This window comes from Pteropus alecto, unplaced genomic scaffold, assembly GCF_000325575.1.
Source record: "Pteropus alecto unplaced genomic scaffold, ASM32557v1 scaffold146, whole genome shotgun sequence".
NCBI lineage: Eukaryota > Metazoa > Chordata > Mammalia > Chiroptera > Pteropodidae > Pteropus > Pteropus alecto.
In genome coordinates this window covers 7,210,636-7,234,291 of record NW_006442107.1, presented here as the reverse complement: position 1 = coordinate 7,234,291, position 23,656 = coordinate 7,210,636, and the positions used below count along the sequence as shown (strand labels likewise).

At 43.2% G+C, this 23,656-nt stretch overlaps 1 protein-coding gene across 2 annotated transcripts in view; it reads left to right on the top strand.

The window, feature by feature from the left end:
• Nucleotides 1–23,656, top strand: part of SETBP1 (SET binding protein 1) — a 329,542-nt gene that overhangs the window by 225,276 nt on the left and 80,610 nt on the right. Inside the window, exons 3-4 of one of the 2 annotated variants that reach the window (XM_025038627.1) lie at nt 4,914–8,373; nt 19,512–19,614. In XM_025038627.1, the coding sequence (XP_024894395.1) occupies nt 4,914–8,373; nt 19,512–19,537 (3,486 nt within the window). In that variant the 3' untranslated portion in view covers nt 19,538–19,614. Of the gene's footprint in view, nt 1–4,913; nt 8,374–19,511; nt 19,615–23,656 lie in introns of those variants that run through there. The other variant, XM_015595730.2, reaches the window with a different exon arrangement.

Below are 23,656 nucleotides of genomic sequence, written 5' to 3'. Positions count from 1 at the left end.
AATGCTCAGTGGTGCCAAATTGCATATCCTAACAGGCCTATGGCGGTTTGTTCTGCATATTTACCACCGAAAAGTGCTACAGATATCATAGCAACCACAGAAGAGCCCCACTCCAGAGGAATTATGGTGTTAAAACATTAGATCAATGGTTTTAAAACTTGATTGTACATCAGAATTATCTGGGGAGCATGTTAAAATGCACATTCCTTGGTCCCACCCTGGAAGATTGCCAATACTGGATCTCGATGGGGCTCAGGAATCTGTATCAATAACCAGTACCTTTGGTGGTTCTGATGCAGGATTCAGGACCACGTCTTGAAAAGTACCACGTGCCAAATTAAGAGGTAAAAGCTCCTTCCTTTCTTCATGTCCAGATGTATTTTCCTGCTCTCACGTAAAGGAAAATATCTCACAAACAGTAAATTTAAATTATCGACGTCAGCAGACAGTAGCATGAACACAGCTAACCCAAAAAGTGGTTTATCTCCCACCAAGTCATGCTTGATTTTTTATGAGTTATATGATTTTTTTTCCTCAGACCCAAAACGCCATCTTCTCCGCTCATTGCAACAAATCTTGCTTTGTAGATAAGCCTGAGATAAGGCCCGGCGACTCATTTTCTTCCCGTTTTTTTTATAGATCTTTAAGTTTGTATGCAGTGATCTAATAACGCTCAGTTTAAAAATTAGATGAAAATAAAGTGCTTTTTAAAAAGAAATCAGACCTGTACAAAATTTAAATGTATATGATGTATACATTGTTTGTTGGGGAGGGGATAGTCTACCAAAGAATTCTCACATTACCAAAAGACTTGATTCCATAAGCACATCGTTTAGGAGAGAAATCTGTCCAAGGTTTTCAAAATGGTGTTTTACTGCCGAACATTTGGCTTGGGCTCAGTGTGCATGGAAAGCACTGTTCTTATAAAAGCAAGCCACACCTTCAAAATGACTATGATGAGTTCCACAGTCAAGTCATGGGGGTGGGGGAGCAGCCAAGAGACATGCTGAGCTTAGTTGGTATTAAGTTTTCCACAAAAATAACTAGCCCGATGTAGAATATCATCAGCTCTTCCCTTATTCATTAACCATTTCAGGAGATGATCCTGCTGAGGGCTGAGGGTGATATAAAGGCCTTAAAAGATTCAGGTCTTATCCTCCCCAAAAAATAATAATCAGAAGGGGAGATAGAAACATGTGCTTGTGGGTTACTGAAGATCCTCACAGGGACTCTTAGCCCCAAACCACCGGAGAAGGATGGAAAGAGAGCCTGTACTTCTCTCACTTACCCCAGCATTAAGGTAGCGACCTGTTTTGCCATGTCCGTCTCTGTCTCAGTGGAGTAAGTGCTCAATTCTCAGTGAAGGACATATTGGAACTGACAGCCTCACCATTGTGTATATAATATGTCATGGCTGACAGATGAAGAAATGGGATTTCTTGAAATGCAACAAGATATAGCCATCAGCCACTGCTGGAAGAAAGCCTTGTTTCTGCCAGACCCCTTAGAAAGCATTCCTTCTAGGTCCTCTCTGCCCCTTCACCTCAGCCCATCTGAGTGCAGCATTTACAGGACCATTTGCCCCCATTACTCCTGATCCTTTGTTGTGCTTCCCTTTTGTCCGTTCTGCCCTTTGATTGCCTCACTCTCCCAGCAGGGCAAATTGCAGCTGATGTGGTAGGAACAATGGGATCAGGCAGGGTCCAGATGGAAGCACTGGGAACCAGGCATGCTTAACTACATTACTTTCAGCTGATCTGCCCTGGGTGTAAGTGAGCGGGCCCCACCTTTCAACTGCCTGAGTAAAATCCACCCTCCTGACAGTCACAGTCACGTGGCCTTCCTCAAAGGCAGAGTTAATTGGAAAGTGAAACAATTTAACGGGATGGGGGAGGACTTACAATAAAAACTGCACTGAAGGGAGTGTCTTCAGTCCTTAAGTATTTGGGAAAGATGTTTTCGTTCAACACCTAATGCGTTTGAGTGCTCCAATTTCATTATGAGCCATTCTCAAACAATCGATTGGCGGCTTCTTGTCTCTTGCGTGCGGCCGTATATTTTGTCATGGTAATTGACACCTCGAACATTATTTTGTTTATTCATTCAACAAACATTTACTGGGAATTTTCTGTATGGTTTGCTTTGCAGTAGGCACTGAGGATAAAAAAGATAAATGAGAGAGTCTCTGACCTCACAGTACTTACAGTCTAAGAGAGAGAGACAGAAAAGTACAGAAATAAATGGCATATAGCAGTTAAAAGATTGTGATAGGTGTCTTTATAAGAGACAGTGGCGCATACAGAAGGAATGGCATAAGAAATTAGACTGGAGGGGGCGATTATGTTTGCAGACAATATGTTGCAATATACACATCATTAATCTCACTGTTGACGAAATAAAATACCCATAGTGAAATGTATGTGTCTTTATTTATTCGATAAATGTTTATTGAATGCCTACTATTTTCCAGGCACTGTGCTTGGTACCTCTGTGATGGCGTATGTATAGGATAAAAAGGGAGATAGGCATTAATTCAATTAGTCCACAAATCAAATATAAAATTATGATAAGTACAACAAAATTGAGATCTATGGTTTTATTATAAAATCTTTTAAGAGTATTTCTATAAGGTAGAGTGCCTCCTAGGATTCAGCTGAGATTAGAACATAAAGAAAGAGTTAATTAAGGAGTCTGCTAGGTGCCAAGAATAAGAAAATGGAGCAATAGAGAAAAACTGGTGGGGATCAGTGACCAAGACTTGAGCTTCCCCGTGAAGCCCCTCTGTGGACTTCAATGTCCTGGTCTAGAAAAGCAGAGAGGGAATTAGTGGCAGGGGGTAGAGGAAAGAGGGTGACTATAAGTTCTGTTTTACCCAGGTCCAAAACAGTAATTTACATCTTTTGTCCCACTATCATTTTTAATAAGTGACACCACTGACTCTAGTATAAGTAATCAACTATACTGTCACTGTAAGGAGTGGGAAACTTTGTCTTCAAGCCCTCTCTAGACCTGTCATTCTGTGAGTGTACACATAGTGCCAACCAAAATCCAAAGCTTAAATGACAAATTAACGAAGCCGTGATTCATAATAGATGAGTAAATAGCATTTAATATTTTATGCCGTGAATAAGATTTCTCTTTTTTGCAAAAAATGGGATAGCATCCTATGTTCACAGCAGTAATACCTAGTAAACAAAGTGGCAGAATTAGTTCTCTAGATGTTGATGATGTGGTGGTATGTCTACTGTTAACTACATGATGAAGAAAAAGTTAAATAAATTATTTTTCTTAATTTTCTCCTGGGCACTTCCAAGCTTAGCTTAGGACAACTCTCTCATGATTCTTAAAAAATATAGTCCGGTATTGGAAGTATAAGAAGGATTTCATGAAATCAGGGAGGCAGAAAATAAGCCTAGGGATTCCAGGAACAAGTATGAAGGAAACTCTTTTTTATTACATTAAATTTTACCTGTAATTCTTCCCGCGTTCTGTGTTTTGACTCTTAGTAGGGACCATAAAAAGTGTTTTCTAATAAAATATAAATCTTATAGCATCAATGGCAAATAAAAATGAGTAGATGACAGATAGATGATAGATAAAAAGACAGATAAATATTCCATGTTAAAACTTCCTAAATTCACTAAACCAATTATATTCTCAGTGGAGATATTATCCAAAGCTTCCTTTAATTTACTAATATTTTTCCTTCTTTAACAAATCTTAGGGCAGTGTGTGCTTTAAGTTTACTGCTCTATGTGTAAAACAGGACTTATAATAAGCTTTGAGGGATGCTTTTGTGTACTGGTAGCATGGCTTGAAATCTGTCTGGAACAATAAGCAGCTCTATATTAAAAACCATTTTAACAGCTCAAAATGATATGTTCATTATTCACTCCCTTTGTGATTTTATAGACGCTCCTTAATGCTTTGCCTCTAGCACAGGTTCTGCCTTTCCTAAGGAAGGTGCCAGAGTCAAAGACAGTTATTTAGAATCAACGTAGGGGGAAACACAGCTGACAAGTTCACAGGAGTGATCTTGAATGATAATGATTTTTTTCCTGGCACATTTGTCCAAGAGACTCAAGGTTCCTTTTGAGAATATTCAAGAGTTTCCTCAAGAGAGCAGTCAATGCCTAATGTGGGCTTAAGAATGCCTCAGAGGACTAATTTCCAAACACAGCACCACTCCTACAGTCAGCAAAGATTCGAAGGCTCTTCCCTGTTTCTTTCCATCTTCCATTTCTTCTCCATGCCTTTGACTGGCACTCTGCCCGCCCACCCCCACACGGTCTTCAAACTTCCCCCTGAATTCCTCAACTTGTGCTGCTTTTTCTTGTTGCAGTGGTTCCCAAGGAGTTACTTGTTTGAGTAGAGGTGTTGAAATCCAGGATAAAGTGTAAACAGAAAGTGCAACAGGAGGAAGCAAGGGAAAGATGTGTGTTTGAGGAGAAGCCTGGACAGAAATAAGAGGCAGCTCCAGCTGGGCAAAAGAACACAGGGACTAAGGAAGTTCAGATTCTCTCCTGGACTCTGCCGCCTTGGGCAAGACTCTCTGTTCAAGTTTGAGCTTCTTCATTTGTAAAATACAGGCACCGAGCTAAGTGCCCTGTAGGGTCCCTCCTCTCTCTAAACAGTTCTTATTCTGAGATCACATTTAACCAAGATCGTTAAAGTTTCTGTTATGTGGGGGAGGGGAAAAACAGCGATTAAAGCGCCCGTATTAATGTTCAGAATCAGTGCACCCTATTTTTATTACTGCAATTGAGAAACCCTCTGTAAAGCATTCTGGAATGAAAGGTGGCTGTGAAAGGTACCTTTCACATCATTACGCCTTTTGACGTTAAATTTTAAGCAGTTCCAATATGCTCATTTTTGGTTTTCTCTCTCTCCTTCTCTACTCCGCCCACCCTTAGGCTTACGAGCGGCCACAGAAACACTCAGCTGTCCATTATGACCCAGGCCTCCCACAGGACTTCACCGGTGACACCTTAAAACCAAAGCACCAGCAAAAAAGCAGCAGCCAGAACCACATGGACTGGTCCACCAACTCTGACAGTGGACCTGCCACTCAGAATTGCTTCATCAGTCCAGAATCTGGCAGAGAAACTACAAGCACCAGCAAGATCCCAGCTCTTGAGCCCATGGCTTCCTTTTCAAAGGCCCAGGGTAAGAAAGGCAGTGCGGGGAGCACATGGAGTCAACTATCCAACAGTAGCAAAGATATGCTCTTGGGAGGTGTGGTTCCATCCCCAAGCAACCACAGCTCACCAGCCCCACCCAGCAGCTCTGCCGAGTGCAATGGGCTTCAGCCCTTGGTCGATCAAGATGGAGGAGGTACAAAGGAGACCCCAGAACCACCTACTATAAGCAGCAAGAAAAAGTCTAGTAAAAAAGATGTGATAAGTCAAACCATACCAAACCCAGACCTGGACTGGGTCAAGAATGCCCAGAAAGCATTTGACAATACAGATGGGAAAAGGGAAGGCTACTCTGTAGATCATGCCCAAGAGGCATCACCAGCCAGACAGAATGTGAGTTCCGTCAGTAATCCTGAAAATGACCCAAGTCATGTCCGGATTACTATCCCGATCAAGGCACCCTGTCTAGATCCAAGCAGCCATAAGAGGAAAAAGAGACAGTCTATCAAAGCAGTGGTGGAAAAGATCATTCCAGAGAAAGCCCTGGCTTCTGGAATCACTATGAGCAGTGAAGTAGTTAATAGGATACTTTCCAACCCTGAGGGAAATAAGAAAGATCCCCGTGTCCCTAAGTTGAGTAAAATGATAGAGAGTGAGCCCCCCTCTATCGGCCTTGAACCTGGTGGAAATACCGAGAAAATTGTCCCAGGAGGTATGTCTAAGCAGCGGAAGCCACCCATGGTCATGACACCTCCAACATGCACAGACCACTCTCCATCGAGGAAGCTGCCAGAAATTCAGCATCCAAAATTTGCTGCAAAGCGGAGGTGGACGTGCAGCAAACCAAAACCCACCAGTATGCTTCGGGAGGCAGTCATGGCCTCCACTGATAAACTGATGGTGGAGCCACCATCCGCTTATCCCATCACCCCGTCCAGCCCTCTGTACACCAACACAGACAGTCTTACTGTAATCACACCAGTCAAAAAGAAGCGGGGACGACCAAAGAAGCAGCCTTTGCTCACAGTTGAGACGATTCATGAGGGGACTTCCACCAGTCCAGTCAGTCCCATCAGCCGGGAGTTTCCTGGCACCAAGAAGAGAAAGAGACGACGCAGCTTAGCTAAGTTGGCCCAACTAGTGCCAGGAGAGGACAAACCCATGAGCGAGATGAAATTTCACAAAAAAGTTGGAAAGCTTGGGGTGTTGGATAAGAAGACCATCAAAACTATCAATAAGATGAAAACACTCAAGAGGAAAAATATCTTGAACCAGATCTTGTCCTGCTCCAGCAGCATTGCTCTGAAGGCTAAAGCTCCGCCCGAGACCAGCCCTGGGGCAGCAGCAATTGAGAGCAAACTGGGCAAGCAGATTAATGTCAGCAAGAGGGGAACCATCTACATTGGTAAGAAGAGGGGCAGGAAGCCAAGAGCAGAGCTGCCGCCCCCATCCGAAGAACCCAAAACAGCCATCAAGCACCCAAGGCCTGTTTCTAGCCAGCCGGACGTTCCAGCCGTGCCTTCCAACTTTCAGTCACTTGTGGCGTCTTCACCAGCAGCTATGCACCCACTTTCTACACAGTTAGGTGGGTCCAATGGCAACCTGAGCCCCGCCAGCACTGAAACCAGTTTTTCAGAGTTGAAAACTATGCCAAATCTCCAGCCCATCAGTGCTCTTCCAACCAAAACCCAAAAGGGCATACATAGTGGTACCTGGAAGCTCTCTCCACCCAGGCTGATGGCCAACTCACCTTCCCACCTTTGCGAGATTGGGTCACTCAAGGAAATAACGCTGTCCCCTGTGAGCGAGTCACACAGTGAGGAGACGATCCCAAGCGACAGTGGCATCGGGACAGACAACAACAGCACGTCTGACCAAGCAGAAAAGAGTTCAGAATCCCGACGGAGGTACTCTTTCGATTTCTGCTCCCTGGACAACCCGGAGGCCATTCCGTCTGACACCAGCACAAAGAACCGGCATGGTCACCGGCAGAAGCATCTCATTGTGGACAACTTTCTGGCCCACGAAAGCCTCAAGAAGCCAAAGCACAAGAGGAAACGGAAAAGCCTGCAAAACCGTGATGATCTCCAGTTTCTGGCAGACCTAGAAGAGCTCATCACCAAGTTCCAGGTGTTCAGGATCTCCCACCGGAGTTACACCTTTTACCACGAGAATCCGTATCCCAGCATTTTTCGGATTAATTTTGATCACTATTACCCGGTGCCATATATCCAGTATGACCCGTTGCTCTATCTTCGTAGGACTTCAGACTTGAAGTCAAAGAAGAAGCGTGGTAGGCCTGCAAAAACCAATGACACCATGACAAAGGTGCCTTTTTTACAAGGGTTCAGCTACCCTATTCCCAGTGGAAGTTACTATGCACCCTATGGAATGCCTTACACATCAATGCCTATGATGAACCTTGGTTATTACAGTCAGTACCCAGCTCCTTTGTACCTGTCGCACACGCTCGGAGCAGCTTCCCCATTCATGAGGCCAACAGTGCCACCACCTCAGTTCCACACAAGCTCCCACATGAAGATGTCCGGTACAGCTAAGCATAAAGCAAAGCATGGAGTACACCTGCAGGGACCTGTTGGCATGGGCCTTGGTGACATGCAGCCGTCCCTGAATCCTCCCAAGGTGGGCGGTGCCAGTCTGTCGGGCGGTCGGCTCCACAAGAGGAAACACAAACACAAGCATAAGCACAAGGAAGACCGGATCCTGGGGACCCACGACAACCTGAGCGGTCTCTTTGCAGGCAAAGCCACCGGCTTCTCCAGCCACATCCTGAGCGAGCGACTGAGCAGCGGGGACAAAGAGCTCCCACCGTTGAGTGAGAAGAACAAGCATAAGGAGAGGCAGAAGCACCAGCACAGTGAAGCCAGCCACAAAGCTTCCAAGAACAACTTTGAGGTGGATACCCTGTCTACACTGTCACTTTCTGATGCCCAGCATTGGACGCAGGCCAAGGACAAAGGGGACTTGAGCAGTGAGCCTGCGGACTCATGCACAAAACGGTACTCTGGCAGTGGCAGTGATGGTGGTAGCACAAGACCGGAGAGCCTGGACGTGTTCGGTGAACTGAACCCTTCGAACGACAAGTGGGACAGCGACGTGAGTGGGAGTAAACGGAGGAGCTACGAAGGCTTTGGGACGTACAGGGAAAAGGACATCCAAGCCTTCAAGATGAACCGCAAGGAAAGAAGTTCTTACGACTCCTCCATATCTCCGGGTAAGCCCACATTTTTTCCTCCAAGTTGGACTGACTTGCTACTTAATTGCTGGGCTTTGTACTTTTGAGGTCTGCCTTCTTTGGCACACTGTGTTCACTGGTCTGCAGAGAGGTAGGAGCCACGTGAACGCACTTGCGCATTGGGTCCGCTGCTCATTTTACACTTTGTTTACTTGGTATTTAAGGTCTTTCCTCTCTCGGAGCCATTACCTGTGAACTGCGGGCCCAGAGGCAGCCCCGGTAGCTCTGCAACCATACCCACTGCCTTTAGGCTTTTTATTAAGGGTGCCATTCTTAGGTCCTTATCTGATGTGAAGGTGCAGTTTGCTGGTTGGGTAAAGCTTATAAAACTCACTGGGAATACCAGCAAGATCCCAACCATGTCAAAGCTGGACGCAAATGAATATCTAGTTTATCTGACCTCCTTTCTCTACCAGTCACACGTTCTAGGTTGAGAATCCTATAGCCCAGTCATTGAAATCCTGAAGTCTACCCGATAAGGGAACCACAGCCCCAGGCTAGATTGTCCTCTCTTTGTTTATGGACATTTGATGAGTTACCCTAGGCAGGCTCCCAGAGTGAAGACCTCACTGTCATTTCCCTGCATGAAGGAGAGGGAGCCTGGCCAAAAGGGTTGCGAGCCTCCTACCCCCAAGGGGACCTTAACTTCTGTGTCTCTTGGCTTGTCCACTGGGAATGGGATTTGCCCACTAATCTCTAAACTGAAATGTTGGAGGCTACTAGAAAGAGCTCATTCCGTGTCAGTTGCTGGCAGAATTTCCTTGCTGACCTGCCCACCCATATGAACTTTCTTTGCCTTGGAAGCCTCACACTTCCTCATAAGTATCCCTTTGTCCCTGTCCACACATCACAAAGATGAAAAGACTCCTATAGAATAGAACAGAAGCTTACTAGGAAAAGAGTGGAAACTCCTTTTTTAGGAGTTGCAAAAGCTAAAAAGGATTTCTCATGCTCCCCCTGCCCAGGTCGTACAAAACCCCTGGCCGAAGCCTGGTTTTAAGGGACTAATCATTCCTTTTTAAAGTCTGGGTGTAGTGTTTTACCTCTGTTTATGATGTGTACCCTGTACTTGTCCTTTCCCTTCCCAGGGAGTCTACTATTAGTGAAGACGAGGGAAGGCTATTCATGAGGAATTAGAGACATTTTCTAGGCCAGCAGAATTCAGGAAGAAATATGATTATGAGTTAGAAGCCACTTAACGATTGTACCAAATTACCACTAGCTTGTGAGTTAGCTGTAGTGGTAGATGTTCTTTTGGGTTAATGAAGAGACCAATTAGCAGCCATGTCCCCTGCATTTGCTCAAGATGATAAATGGCCCACACATTGTGTCTGCCCAAAGCGGATGTGCTCATCTGGGCTTTTCATTTCTCATCATCAGACTTTGTTGAAGGTGCTTTTTTTTTTCTTGTGTGTGTACAAAGCCCAAGGTAAGCCCACTTGGGCAGGAGTTGCTAGATTAAACTTTCACATGAGGAATACTATTGCTTTCTCTTTTAGCATGTTGGAATTGATTCGTAGGACCAAAGCTAGTCGTGGACAGAGGGTGTTCTCTTTTTTTATTATTTTCTTGACATTGTTTAGCTAGAAAATGATGGTGGCGTGTTATTGCTGAGAACCTACATGCAAGACTCCTAACTTAACAGACCTGATCTTGGAAGATCTTGGAAGCTAAAACCAGCCATTGTTTTCTCATTGAGTTTCTCATCAGTCTTACTGGGATGTTTTTTGTATTTGACTGTATTGCTGGGTGCTGGTTGAAATTCCCCCATCAAAGTGTTCATCTCTAGTCACTGTGTGTGTCTCTGAGTGTGCCCACACTCTAGCCATACAACTTTCCTTGCGTTTGCATTCACATGGTGGTCATTACTTTATTTAAGATCCCCCCTCCCCCTCCCCATCTTCGTATTTGTTTTGCAAGCCAACCAATGAGGAAGGCTTCCTTACATCTCGACCTTTTCTAAATAGCAACCTGGAAATATCTATATGGACAGAGCTTCTATCTCTGTCCTTACTGAAATCTGGTTTTCTGAGTTGTTTTGGCCACTGCTTTGTGCCTATCTCTGTGTTATATGAGTTTATTTTTCCTCAACATTTTAATGAATCATGATTGTTGGTGGCCTCTATGTTTATATGCGTTATGCCTGTTGTCCCTACACACCTTGTTGAATGTCTTACTGGAACAGACTAGATTCCCTATCATTCCTCTCCCTTCCGCCCTTGGCCTCCCCTTGCTTATATCCCAAGTGCCCCCTCTCTTGCTGGGTCCTCAAAACATCAGGGACGAAATGTCTTTAGTAGCACTTGGAACCTAATGTCAGAGTTTATCAAGACTCCCTGAAGAGTGTTCACCTAATAGAATCCAGAGAATGCCAAGGTCCCACTGAAAGATGTGAGGCAGGTGGGATGAGGCTGAGGGTACCAGAGGCATTCGGATCTTTTAGAGACTTTATCTGAGTCGAAGTATCTGTTCAGCTGGATGATACTGAGGGTCATGACTGGAAATGAGCATCTGTACTTCCCACCACGTCTCTCGCTCCACCTTTTTATTCTCCATTCTGGATTCATTTCTATAGTATCTTGATGTCCTATTTCATGTGAGATAGTCTTCTCTAAAATAGATATGGCATAAATATAGATGGCCTATAGATGGCCGTTAGCCTATTGAAGACCAGAGTTAGTAGCTGAGTCAAGAGAGGACTTCAGGTGCTCCCTGACATCAGAGCTGACAGGTACCATACAAATGTAAGTCATTACCATTATAGAGAGAGGAAGTAGATACCCCAGTTAGCAATAGCAGCAGTTGCACACTCCATGTTCTCTTTCCTACTTGGAAGATCATTCATTCTCCATCTCCTTGCCACAGCAGATGGGTGTCTTGTTTTGTGAGCCCCCTTACAACACACCTAGAGCTTAGAAGTCACATAGACTCCTTTTCTGTATTCTATTCCTTCTGTTTTGTTTTGTTCTGTGTTGTTTTGGGCGGGGGGGGGGCGCGGGGGGGTTTTGTTTTTTGGGTTTTTTTGGTTTTTTTTTTTTGGTTTTAGAAAGCAGTAGCTCTTTTGACCTATTTTCTAAATGCATACCATCTGCTAAATCTCCATTTATAAAAATGCTTCCCTGAGGCCAAATAATGGCGAAATAGTGGGCAGGTGAAATCCACCCTCAGCATTGGAAGACAGCTCATCAGTCCTCATTTGTGCCTCTCTCCCAGCAGGCATCACCATCTTGCACAGGCTGACATGCAGCAGATTCCCAGAAGAGCAAACCTGTCCAAGGTTTACAATATATAGTCAGGATGTGCTCTCAAAGCCAAGTTCTCATAAGGCAGTGGACGAGGTCTCTAGTGTGAGTGATGTTTTTCCTGTTCAGACCACTTGGAAACAATCTTTGCATACTTTGACCTCAGATCATGCCAGGAACTTCAGACATCTTGACCACTGCTGTCCAGGTTCCCAACACATGTTGGAGAAGCAGTGAGGAAAGTAAATTTACATGTGTTACCTCTTAGTCCAACACTATTATTTGTCAAGGTAGCCATCCAGAGTCTCCAAATGTCAAGTACTTTCTTCATGATGAATGGATGCTGAGAACTACTCTTTAGCTCACCTCTCAGATATCAGAATCCTGACATGAAGGTAGCTGGATTCCCTTGAGCCTGGCTAACTCCACCTCTTCATGTGGCTTCTTTCTAGCATATTGCCAGCTCCTCTTATGAGCGCTATGGGCCATTTTGTGAGGCAGTCTCTGCTGTCACTCACTGGCAGGAAATGGATGCCCAAGCCAAAAATAATACAGAAATGTCTTCCAAGCAGTCATCCAGATTAGGGAATTAACCGCATGGATGAAATGCCATGAAAGCTATACAAAAAAAAAAAATGTGTGAGGAAAGTTTTCTAAAAATGGAATAGAAGGAATAAGAGGACTCGTGGGAGGAGAAAGTTAAGACCAGGAAAAAAGAAACAGTGGAAAATGGAAAGTTGGTGTAGTGTAGACTGTTTAACCTTAATCCAAATGGAATTCTGGGTCATCCTGTGAGAAGAAATGAAAGATGGATTAGCCGATGGCTGCTGTGTGGTTTATCGGGATTATGAGTACCTGCCCCAGTCTTGTCTCCTACACTAACCAGCTGAAAGACCTCATCTTTTTGAGTCTCAGTTTTCCCAAGTGAGACTACGACAATAAAGGTTCTGACTAGACCGGATAACCTAGGATTATAAAAGTCTCTAATCTATACAAAGGAATTTGCATATGAACACACACACACACACACACAGATTGGGCAGTTCTGAAGAAAATGCCCAAATATTGGCCAAGTTGGGCAATTAATTAGCTGTTCAATGAAGTTTCAGAATACATTCCTCTGGACCATCTATTAATCTGTGTGACTCACCCATTTACCTTTGGCTTAACCATTTAACTTCGCCTTTCCAAAAGGTGGAACTCCTCATATCTGATGCCTACTAACAGATTAGCTTGCTCCTTGTGTAGGCTGAAACCAGTCATCATCTTATAAACGAATAGATTAGAGCACTAATATGACCAAATGGTATGGGAGCTTGCATTTATATTCAGACTCAGAAGTACAAAGATCTCAATAATGTAGTATAAACACCTTATTCTGTTGATGAGCATACTAAGGCTAAAGAAGGTCAAGTGACTCATTCAGTGATGCATATCTAATTGGTAGAAGAGCTTAGACTGGGAAGACTGGGGAGCTTAGCATCTGGGAGACAGAGAGACACAATAAAAGATTAAAAAAAAAAAACCAGAAAGGTGAGTCATAGGAGAGATGTTAAGCTATATGTTTTCTTTTGCTGTGAGCTATTGTAAAAGGTTAGCATCTCTTTGACAATAATTTGGTTTCCAGGCTATCTCTGGGGACCCGTGTTTGGGACTGGAAACGGTCTTTGTGGGCTCTGATGGAAGTCATTTTTTTTTCCTTTCCTGTCTTAACAATTGCACATATTTATTTTATCGAGCCTCCTAAGGTTTCCTTTTGGAAACTAGGAATTAATCAAATTAAATGTTGTGACCCATAACTTTATGTCAATGAAAAAAAAAAGAAAAACCTTAGACTCACAGCATCTCTTTTGCTACATTGAAATAAGAAAGCCAGCCATTCTGCCTTTGGAGCATGAAGTCCCCAGGCCATTTATCTTCCCACAGTTGGCAAACATTCCCCTGTCCTGTTGAAAGTTTTTATTTATACCTCTGTGGCTTTGGAGAATTATGGAGATTCAGGTGTGGGTGCAGAGAAGTCACAATTTCAACAGACTTGGCTTTGCTACAACGTGGAGCTTTTCTTGGCTAGAGAAATCAGGAAAGCATGTGTCCACAGGCCGGCCTGGCCCTGGGCAGAGATAAGGATGGTGCCTTTGGAAAACCATGTCTTCACTCTATAAATAAACAAGTGATGGGGCTGAGTACTTGTTAGGATTGTGGCCTAGGCTTGTGCCGTATGGCACTTAATGAACATTGGCTAACTTCAAGGGAAGTGATAAAGACAGGAGAAAATCTTTAAAGTATTTGCGTAATGCCAAGTGCATGCATGGTTCTGTGCAGTCCTGAGGGAGGAATTCAAGGATGAGTAACAATGCTTTCGCCCTCAAAAGGTTACAATCCAGAAGGCTCTTGTCTATACTCAGGAGAGGAAAAGAGATGTAACTGATATTGTAAGGCAGACTGTAAGGCCCATCAGGAAGTCATAGAGAAAGTGCTAGGGCTTTCCAAATAAGGGGGAGCCACCGCCATGTTTTCAGTGGGAGTGGAGAAGTGGGACCAGGAATTGCTTCTTTATAATAGTTACAATTCAAGATGGGTCTTGAAAGATGGAAGAGGCTTTTAGAGAGCGAAGATGGTGTGATTGGTGCTGGGAGGAGCGGGGCAAACACACATAAAAGGAAGCCATGTAGACAAAGGTATCTAGGTGGAAATACCCAAGAAACATTTGGAGAATGGTGTTTAGTCTAGTTCTGTTGTTAGAATCTGCAGTTGCGGTATCATGACAGATAAGGTTGGAAAAGTATGTTGTGTTCATGACTTAGAGGGTTTTCTCCGTCACTTAGGCTTGTGCTTAATTCAGTAGGCAGTGGGAAGCCATTGTTTAAACTGGCAAAAGTCATGAGGTGACCAAATTACGTTTTATCGATTTCCCCTGACCACTTCTTTCCTCTAGTCTGCGTTGGGCAAACTTACCCCATCTTTGCATTCTTCATATTGTAATTATCCATTTCTTGTTTGGATCATACTCACTATCCTGCTTCTCCCTGCCTCCCCCTGCCCCCAACACACACACCCTCGATTATAAGCATCATAAAGGCATCGTTATCTACTCAGATTCTCAAGCAAAAAATAATAGTAAAGAGTCATTTTTGATTCATATCTTTTCCTCTCTACCTAAAGTCAAAGATGATTCCAGTACATTCACCCCTGGCAACTGGAAAAGTGGTGATACATGAACAGAATTACAGAAATCAAAGAGAGAATCTGGTTGGTGTGAGAGGAAATCAGTTGTTAAGGCAGCAGTTGGCAATGCTGTACAGAGCTCAGAGCTAGAGGTTTGTCAAAGGACCCCATGGCCCACCTTAAAGAGAGAAGCAGAACAAGAGGGGATTAGGGAAAATGCAGAGAAGGAATGACAAATGTTAGAGAAGAACCAAGAAGAGTCAAAAAAGGATGAATTTAAGAAGAATGGGGTGGCCAGTAAGGCCAGAAGCTGCAGAGAGTTCCTGGAAGATGACAATGTCTGTGAACGTATGAATGGTTCTAAAGGCAACAGAAAAGTTAAAGATTCTGCATTCAATACCTCGTGTCATTAGGGTGTGATAGGCTGTGTGCCAAATCCAGATGGCAAAGAATTGAGTAAGTGGATGATGAGAAAGGGGGCTGCAGGTGCAGAAAGCGAAACTTTGTTGTGGTTCTAATAGTGTTCCAGTTTCTAAGGAGATTTTATTTCTGTAGTCAGCCCTTGATAGCAAGTGGCACACTCATTCTCAGCAGGTCTTAACTCTAAGATCCCCCAGTCCTGGGAGCACAAGAAAAATGCCAGAATTCTGCCTCTCCATGAAGGCCAGGTATAAAAAAAGGTAAAAGTTACAGTATTTAAAGAGGAAAGAGATCCCAGGCCAGCTTCTCCTTTCCTGCCCAAGAGACACATAGGCACTTAGTTTTTGATGCTGGTAATGATTGTATGAAAACTTTCAACAGCTCCTTTCTATGGTACCATGGGCATTGGCTGAGCTGCTGCGAATGTCTAGAGGAACAGACAGGTTATAAGTTCTGGCAAATGGAAGGAAGATGACAATGTCTGTGAACGTATGAATGGTTCTAAAGGCAACAGAAAAGTTAAAGATTCTGCATTCAATACCTCGTGTCATTAGGGTGTGATAGGCTGTGTGCCAAATCCAGATGGCAAAGAATTGAGTAAGTAGATGATGAGAAAGGGGGCTGCAGGTGCAGAAAGCGAAACTTTGTTGTGGTTCTAATAGTGTTCCAGTTTCTAAGGAGATTTTATTTCTGTAGTCAGCCCTTGATAGCAAGTGGCACACTCATTCTCAGCAGGTCTTAACTCTAAGATCCCCCAGTCCTGGGAGCACAAGAAAAATGCCAGAATTCTGCCTCTCCATGAAGGCCAGGTATAAAAAAAGGTAAAAGTTACAGTATTTAAAGAGGAAAGAGATCCCAGGCCAGCTTCTCCTTTCCTGCCCAAGAGACACATAGGCACTTAGTTTTTGATGCTGGTAATGATTGTATGAAAACTTTCAACAGCTCCTTTCTATGGTACCATGGGTGTTGGCTGAGCTGCTGTGAATGTCTAGAGGAACAGTCCAGGTTATAAGTTCTGGTAAATGGAACTTTTATTGAATGTTTACTAGGTGCAAAGTATATAAACTAAAACCCAATTTTTGGTTTTCCAGAGGTCTTTACTATTTTGTGGAATAAAATGTATATGCTGGTTCATAGAGTTTACATTCTCAAGAATGGTTGGGAGCTCTTTAGTGACACTAAACATATAATACAGTGCCAAAGACAGTTAGGGAGACTAGAAGAAAAGAAAAAGAAGGAAAAGGCTCCTGACCTCAAGTTTCTTATACTACACTGAAAAAAAGGGAGACTAAGCTAACATATGTAAAACAACCAGAGAATAAATGCAGACCAAGTTTAATCCATGCTAACTCAGTGGCCAACAATGGAAGCCAGAGGGATCCAGGATCAGAAAAGATAATAGTGTTCAAAAGACAAAATTCTGAAGCCGAACCTTGGAAAGTGGATGTGTAGTGAGTGAGTGTGGCAGGAGATGGGTGAAGATGTGCAGGTGGCTATAGGTGGGGGTACAGGAAAGCACCTGGCTAGACTGAAGGTAGCAGTTGAGTGGGGATGGCTTTTTAAGAGACATAGCTGCCATGCAAGGGATGTGGCACTGCACCTCAGAGGAAAGGAGGACATGCCGATGTTGCTCAAGGGTGCTAGGCATAGAGGGTGTTGAGCCCCGTGCTGGGTGCTGGGTGAAATGAAATGATGAGGTACCAGAAAACACACTTGACCTCTGATAGAGGCCATTTTTCCATTATCAGAGGACAAGAAATGGATACATACACAGACACAAAGTAATTAGAGAGAATCGTGAGAGTCTACACACTTAATGACTGGGAACAAAACCTATTCTACAGGGGGGAAAAAAAGGACTCATAAAAATAACTTTCAGAGTAATAAGTGGCATGCTGTAAAAGCAAGTTAATATTGGTATTTGCCCAATTACATAAAGATTCAGAGCAAGTTGCATTAAAAGGAGGCAGCACTAAGAGTGGAGACTGACAGAGTAGAGCAGGCAAACCCCAAGAGCGGCCTCTGCGTGGTTTTGCCCTCCAGTGAAGGGGCTGGGAGGTCGGTAAGGAGATGGGCTTCCCCTTGCTGATGGTCGATCTGAGGACACAGAGATAAAAGGATTTCCCGGCGGCTACATCCCAGTCATCCTTTGCATCTGAGCAGGGCCTGTGCTTTTCAAAGCACATTTCCTGACTTTTATTTGATCTTCAAAATCCACTGAGGTTTGCAAATAGGTGTTGTTTTCCCACTTGACAGGCAAGAAAATCAAAACCCAGAGGGTTTCAGTATTTGTCCAAAGTCACGGAACCAGTTTTGTGCAGGAAAAGTGCTGGATCCGAGGTTTCCTGACTTTTTTCAGCACCTCCTTTTTTCCTACTAGATTTCTGAAGTCTTTGACAAGGTCAACAGGATGACTCAGCTTCTGTATTATCCCTAAAGAACCCTTGCCAGTGTGTTGAATAGCGGAGCCCAGAATAAGGCACTAGCTAATTGGCAACTTGGTCTTTACTAAATTTAGTTTTTTATATAAAGGGAGCTCTTTGAAGCCGGGGTTAGTCAAGCCCAGGGTGGGAGGCCCATTCTGTGTGCGGAGCCTTCCTCTCATCTAGGGGACAGACTCCCCCGAGCAAGCACAGATATCCTCAAAATCACAAAGGAGACATGAAGCGGGGGGAACAAGAGTATGTTAGTCACTAAATCTCAAAACAGTAAAGCTATTTTAAAACTTCGTTACTTTTTAAAGAAAATTTTACACAATTTGAGAGACTCGACACATCTACTAGTCAATGCACATAAACTTGCATCTTGGGAGTGATTTCAGCTAAAAATAAAAAATGAGGTGGAACAAGTCATTAAAGAAACTGTTGGTTTGGGGCTCCAGCTCAAAAGTTTGGTGAATGTTGCAGAGGAGACTTCATCTTCTTTTAAACGTCCACCAGGAACAGCCCAGAAACTGGGCTGTGGACTGAAAGAGCTGTGGTCTGAAGCAGTTTCTCATGTCTTATATTCCGAGTATGACCAGTAAGACAGAGAGGTTTCTTTTACAGGATATGCTTCTCTGTGCTGCTAGTTATATATTTTTACTTAATTTATTTATTCTAATCACACAATTAAAGTATCAAATGCCTAATGTATATATGACGTAATCCTGGGCAATGTTTCAGCTGTAGTTATGTAAGGGACATCTTATCACCGTTCACTAGAAGTGTCCTAAAAGTCCGTGTCAGTGTGTCTCCTACAAAATAACAAACCCCTTTCATGCCAGATGTTATTTTTCTGAGTCCCCAACGACAACCAAAAATAATGGATTCCCCATTCATAGTATAGAGCAAATTATTATTGGGGAACACACATATTACTTTTATCATCTAAAAAAATACACCTTAGTGAGAGAAAATTTAGAAAAACATGTGTAAGAAAAAATAAAACCACCTCACAACTCCACTAAATAACCATTATAATAACACAGATGCACAGGTTCCCAGCTGGTGGTAACTACTCACCTTCTTTCCTTTCCTTTCTGCCTTCCCCCCTCCCACCTCCCCGGGAGAAGCTTAGACAAAGCCAAGCTGTGCTCCCCTGCCCATTGTCCCTCCCCTTTCTCCTCTCTCCCCACCACCAATTTGGTTGCCTGGTCTTTTCAATTTTCTCTCAAGTGCCTTCTCAGAATTGACCACCATAATCCTTCCTTCTGCATTTTGTATCATTGCCCAGACAGAGGAATATATTTTTAAAATAAATGCAGCAGCAATTGGGGATGAAAACCATCCAGATTTCCAGACTGTCCTATTTAAGATCGCCACAAGAATTCAGGTGCCAGGACAGCTACCAGGCAGGGGACAAATTAGTCATGGCTGAAGATGATTGCCAGAAAATTTTCCCAAGAGTCACTGAGTATTGAGTGTTTCTTTTCAGATCAGAATCTGACATGGGAGGGGGCAATAAGTTTTCCAAGCTTAAGATCCACAACTCCACCCTGCAATGGAAAAATGCAAGCAGCCAGTCTCTATTACAAATATCACCCCCACTTCTCAAGCACACTCACCCAGAATAAGTCAAGTTATGGCTGCCCTAACTGATCATCGTTGCTGCCACTCATACCAAGAGCATTTAAAGGGAAGGAGACAGCTATTAATTTTAGGTTTATGACACAAAGGACTACCTTGTACTTGCTTATTTTCCTTCCTGGTATACCTGTAGATATTTCTAAGATGAAGTTATAAAGCCAATAGTTCCCATTTCAAAAAACAGCTCTCCCGTTTGTTTTTTCTTCCACTCCTCCTCAACCAGGAAGTCCACGTCTACATATGCTCTGAGCTGGGCATTTGCACAGGGCATCAGGCAAAGGAGAAGACAAGATCTTCGGGGAAATTTCTGAAGTCTTCATGGGACACCGCAAATAAAGTGTTATCAAATAAGTAGCTGAAATAGATTTTTCTCATTGACTTTTCCTCCATTAGTTTTCTAGTTCCAATTGGTATTACTTATGATATAGGAAAATCCATCCCAGTGATCTGTCTCAGAGAGGAGAATCTCACTTACAGGGATCTTCCCCTGATAACAGGCAAGGATTTTGAGTAATGATCCCCTCACGTGAGTCCCCCAACACAACATGTCGCTCCACCTGCATATAGAAATGACTCAGAGCCCAGAAATGCTTCATTCGTGTGGGCTGACCTTCTTGGTCCAGAACAATGCTTTTCTCTTTCATTTTTCATTTTGATGATCCTTTTGGCAATAATAAACTCAGAGCAAAACTTTGTTCCATCTCCTTACGGCTCTAACTAAACAAATATATTAATTATTGAAATGAGAAAAGAAGAATGGAGTAGTTTTTCATGGAACACCTAGGAAAGCAGCCACAGGTAAATGAATAATTGATGCCACATGTAGAAATACCGGTTCCTATTGCATCGAGTCCAAAGTTCTTTATTTGGCTGAAAAGACTCTCTGTTATCTACCCTCACAGTCTCACCTCGCTTTCTAATGCTTTTCAGCTTCTTTCCTTGCTGTGAGTTCTGCTAAATCTTCTCCTTGTCCTATAGAAAATTCCATAATTAGCCCAACATCTGACCCTTCAGTCACCACAAAACCTCCTTCACATACCTCTTCTTTCCCGTATATGGCTCCCAGATCTTACCTCCTTACTTCCTTAACCATTCTAGCATCTCCCGCTTCTCCGATATAACTCTAATAGGTTCATTTCAGCGCTTACTTGTATGTGGCCTTGAGGTGTTTATCTCTATTTCAGGTGAGGATTCTTGACTCACTCAGATAAAATTTGAGTCATAGGAGGTCAATATCATGCCAGCCTTTCTTTGGAGCTTATGTGATGTTAAGGTGGTGCCGAACACAGCTCTTACTGAGGGACTGATTGATCAGCCTGAGTGAGCATCACAGACCACCAGGGTTCCTGGCACGTGCTTTGAGAAGCCCTGGCTTAAAAATTAATTCAGCGACTTCTAAGGCAGCCTAGAAGGCAAAAAAAAAAAAAAAAAAAAAAACACACACACCTCAGAAATTAAAGTCTCTCAGATGTAGATTTGAATGCTATATCTCCCAATTACTGGTTGTGTGACTTTGAGCAACTTAGCTTCTTTGATCTTCCTTTTCCTCAACTGAAAAAGGAGGCTAGTAATACTTACCTGGCAGAGTTTTACAAGAGTCAAATAAAAGTAAAATGTACACAAGAATATCAGCACACTACTCACCACCCAGTCATTAATAACGTTCATTCCCATTCACTTCCATTTTGGATCATATATTCGAGCATGGAAAATACAAAACAGCAGATTGCCGTAGAAATTTCCTTTAGGCAGCAGGCTTTCCTTCCCAATTATGCTCTTACCAGGATGAGGTTAAGTCCCTCTCTGAACAAATGCTCATACACACACAGAAGGGCAGGCATCAGCTGGACCACAGTTATATTTGATGACAAAGATAAGATGTCAGGACTGTGCAGTTATGATGGATAAGTAACCAGATATACTCATTGTCCCCAAAGATAACTGAAAGTTCACTGTGTAGGCATCATCTGCAGGACTTGGAAGTTCTCCTGAAAAGGGTGGCAATTTCAATCACCTGGCATTTGGTTTGTCCCAGTGTGAGTTTGCTAACGCTGTTCAGTAGCACCTATTATAGACCAGCTTATCTACTGACCCCAGTCATAAAAATGCAGTGATAAGAGAAATAACAAAATTTATGTTTACTTTCTATTGCTGCTGTAACAATTTATCACAAATTTAGCAGCTTGAAACAACACAAATTTATTATCTCACAGGAAGCCAGAGGTCCAGGGGGCTCCTCTGCTTAGGGTCTCAGGAGGCTGAAATCAAGGTGTGGGTAGGGTTACATTCCTTACTGGAGCTTCTGGAGAAAGATCAGCTTCCAAGCTCTTTCATGTTGCCGACCCATTCAGTTCCTTGGGCTTAGGACTCAGGTGCTGCTGGCTATTAGCCAGGGGTTGGTCTTGGCTTCTAGAGGCTGCCTGTTTCCTCTCATGCTTTCCATGTGATCCCTCTAGCAGCAGAGGGTCAGCTCTCCCTGACTTTCTCTTGTTCCTCATCTCTGACTCCTGGACACTCCTCTCTCTGGGACTCCTTACTGTTCCCTGAACACAGATACTATGTGCTTCCATCCCCGCTGACCTTTGCACATGGTCTTACTTTCTCCCAGAGCACCCTTCAGAGGGGAAGATGCTAACAACATTCTCTTCATGACTGACTACCCATGTTCTACCTTGTGTTCTGGAAGGTAAATATATACCTCATGGAGAATTTTGAAAATGCAGTAAAAAAAAAAAAAAGTCAATTATTGAACCACAAATTGCTAAACTGGAAGGTAAAGGACTCAAGAGGGACAGGGCAGTTCATTGTTAGACCCAAGTGGCATAGGGAACGCTTCGTGAAGGAGGTGGTATCATACCTGGGCTTGGAATTGGTTATATTCACATAAATGGGGTGTGGAAGGGAACAGCTTGAGGACAAATATAAATATATATATCGTGTTCTTTGAGAAAATACAATATTTATTCAGTGGAAAGACAAGAATGAATAAGACAGCTGATGCTTTCGTGGACTATTTACAGTCTACCAGTTGATGCAAAAGAGGATAAAAAATAAAATAAATAATAACAAAACATGATAAGTTTTGGGTGAAAAAAAGGTGAATTGTGGGGCACGGCCCCCTTGACTTGAATGAAAAGTCCATGTGGAGGACCAGGGAGGAGGTCAACCTAGGAAAGGGGTGTCCCTATCAGAGAGCTTTGACTGTCAAGTAGTAGATTCCCATTGGGTGCTCCCAGCAAGAGGGGACTATTAGGATCAAAGAAATGGCATGGTGGCCACTGTGCCCTTCTGCAGATTAGTATGGTGTGATATTACTTACGTTGATCGTTTAAGTAGTTCTGGAGCATCTTTCAGTGCTGTTGTAAGTCCAGATGGCTTAACAAACCCTTTCTTCATGAGCAGGCAGTGGTGGCTTTTCCTCTAATCCCTGCCTGAGTGATTGAGTCATAATGACTTGCTCTTTGAGAGTGCCCCAGTGAGCTAACCAGACACCAAAACCTCAGTTTATAATCCGAGCTTGCAGGCTAGGAGGAGGTGGCTCAGAACATGTATTAAATCAAAACATTTCTCACTCTTGATTTCTTTTCACAGTTCAAAATCTGTGTTTTATTCCATGTAAAAAGGGAAATAACTCCCTCACTTGGATTTCTTGCTGACATTTTCTTTGGTGGGGGTCAGGAGTGGGGGGATTCACTCTGTAAGCTCACTGTTCCTCATAGTACAGCTCTGTGGCATTTTCATAAAATACCAACCACCAAAATTCTAGTAATCACAAAAACATGTGCTTTCTCTTTATATCCACTAAAATTCTTTTGCTCATTAAAAAAAAATAGAAAGTTCAGAAATTAAATTAGAAAGCTAAACTTGATATCTTTAAATTCTTTGGTTTCAAGAAAAAGAAAAGCTATAGTTTTTCTGATTTCCCTTCAGTTAAATGTTGCTCCTGAATGGGGAAAATTGTACCGAAAGCCTGAAGAATTGAGACTCTGACATGAGGGGAGGATTTGTATTCCTTGCTATTAAAAGAGAAGAAGAAGAAACCCTCAGTTATGTCTAATCTTTAGGAACGCAGTGCCCTGTCCAACCCACAAACTGTTGGCAGCATCATCATGCTACACAGAATGTTCTTTTAGGCTATTTTCCCTCCTCTCAAACCTTTCCTGTGAAGTTATAAATCTCAACATTTAGACGCTTTTTTAATTCACATAAAGTATGGACTTTAGGTTGGGTCTTTTGGCCTCAATTCTGCTGGCGGCATGCTAGAGAGACGGTCCCCCAGGAAAGCAGGCGTACACTTAGCTGGCTGGGCTTATGTTTGCCTTTATTTGTGAAATCCCATTTGTCCCTCCTTCACCAAGTGCCTACTTT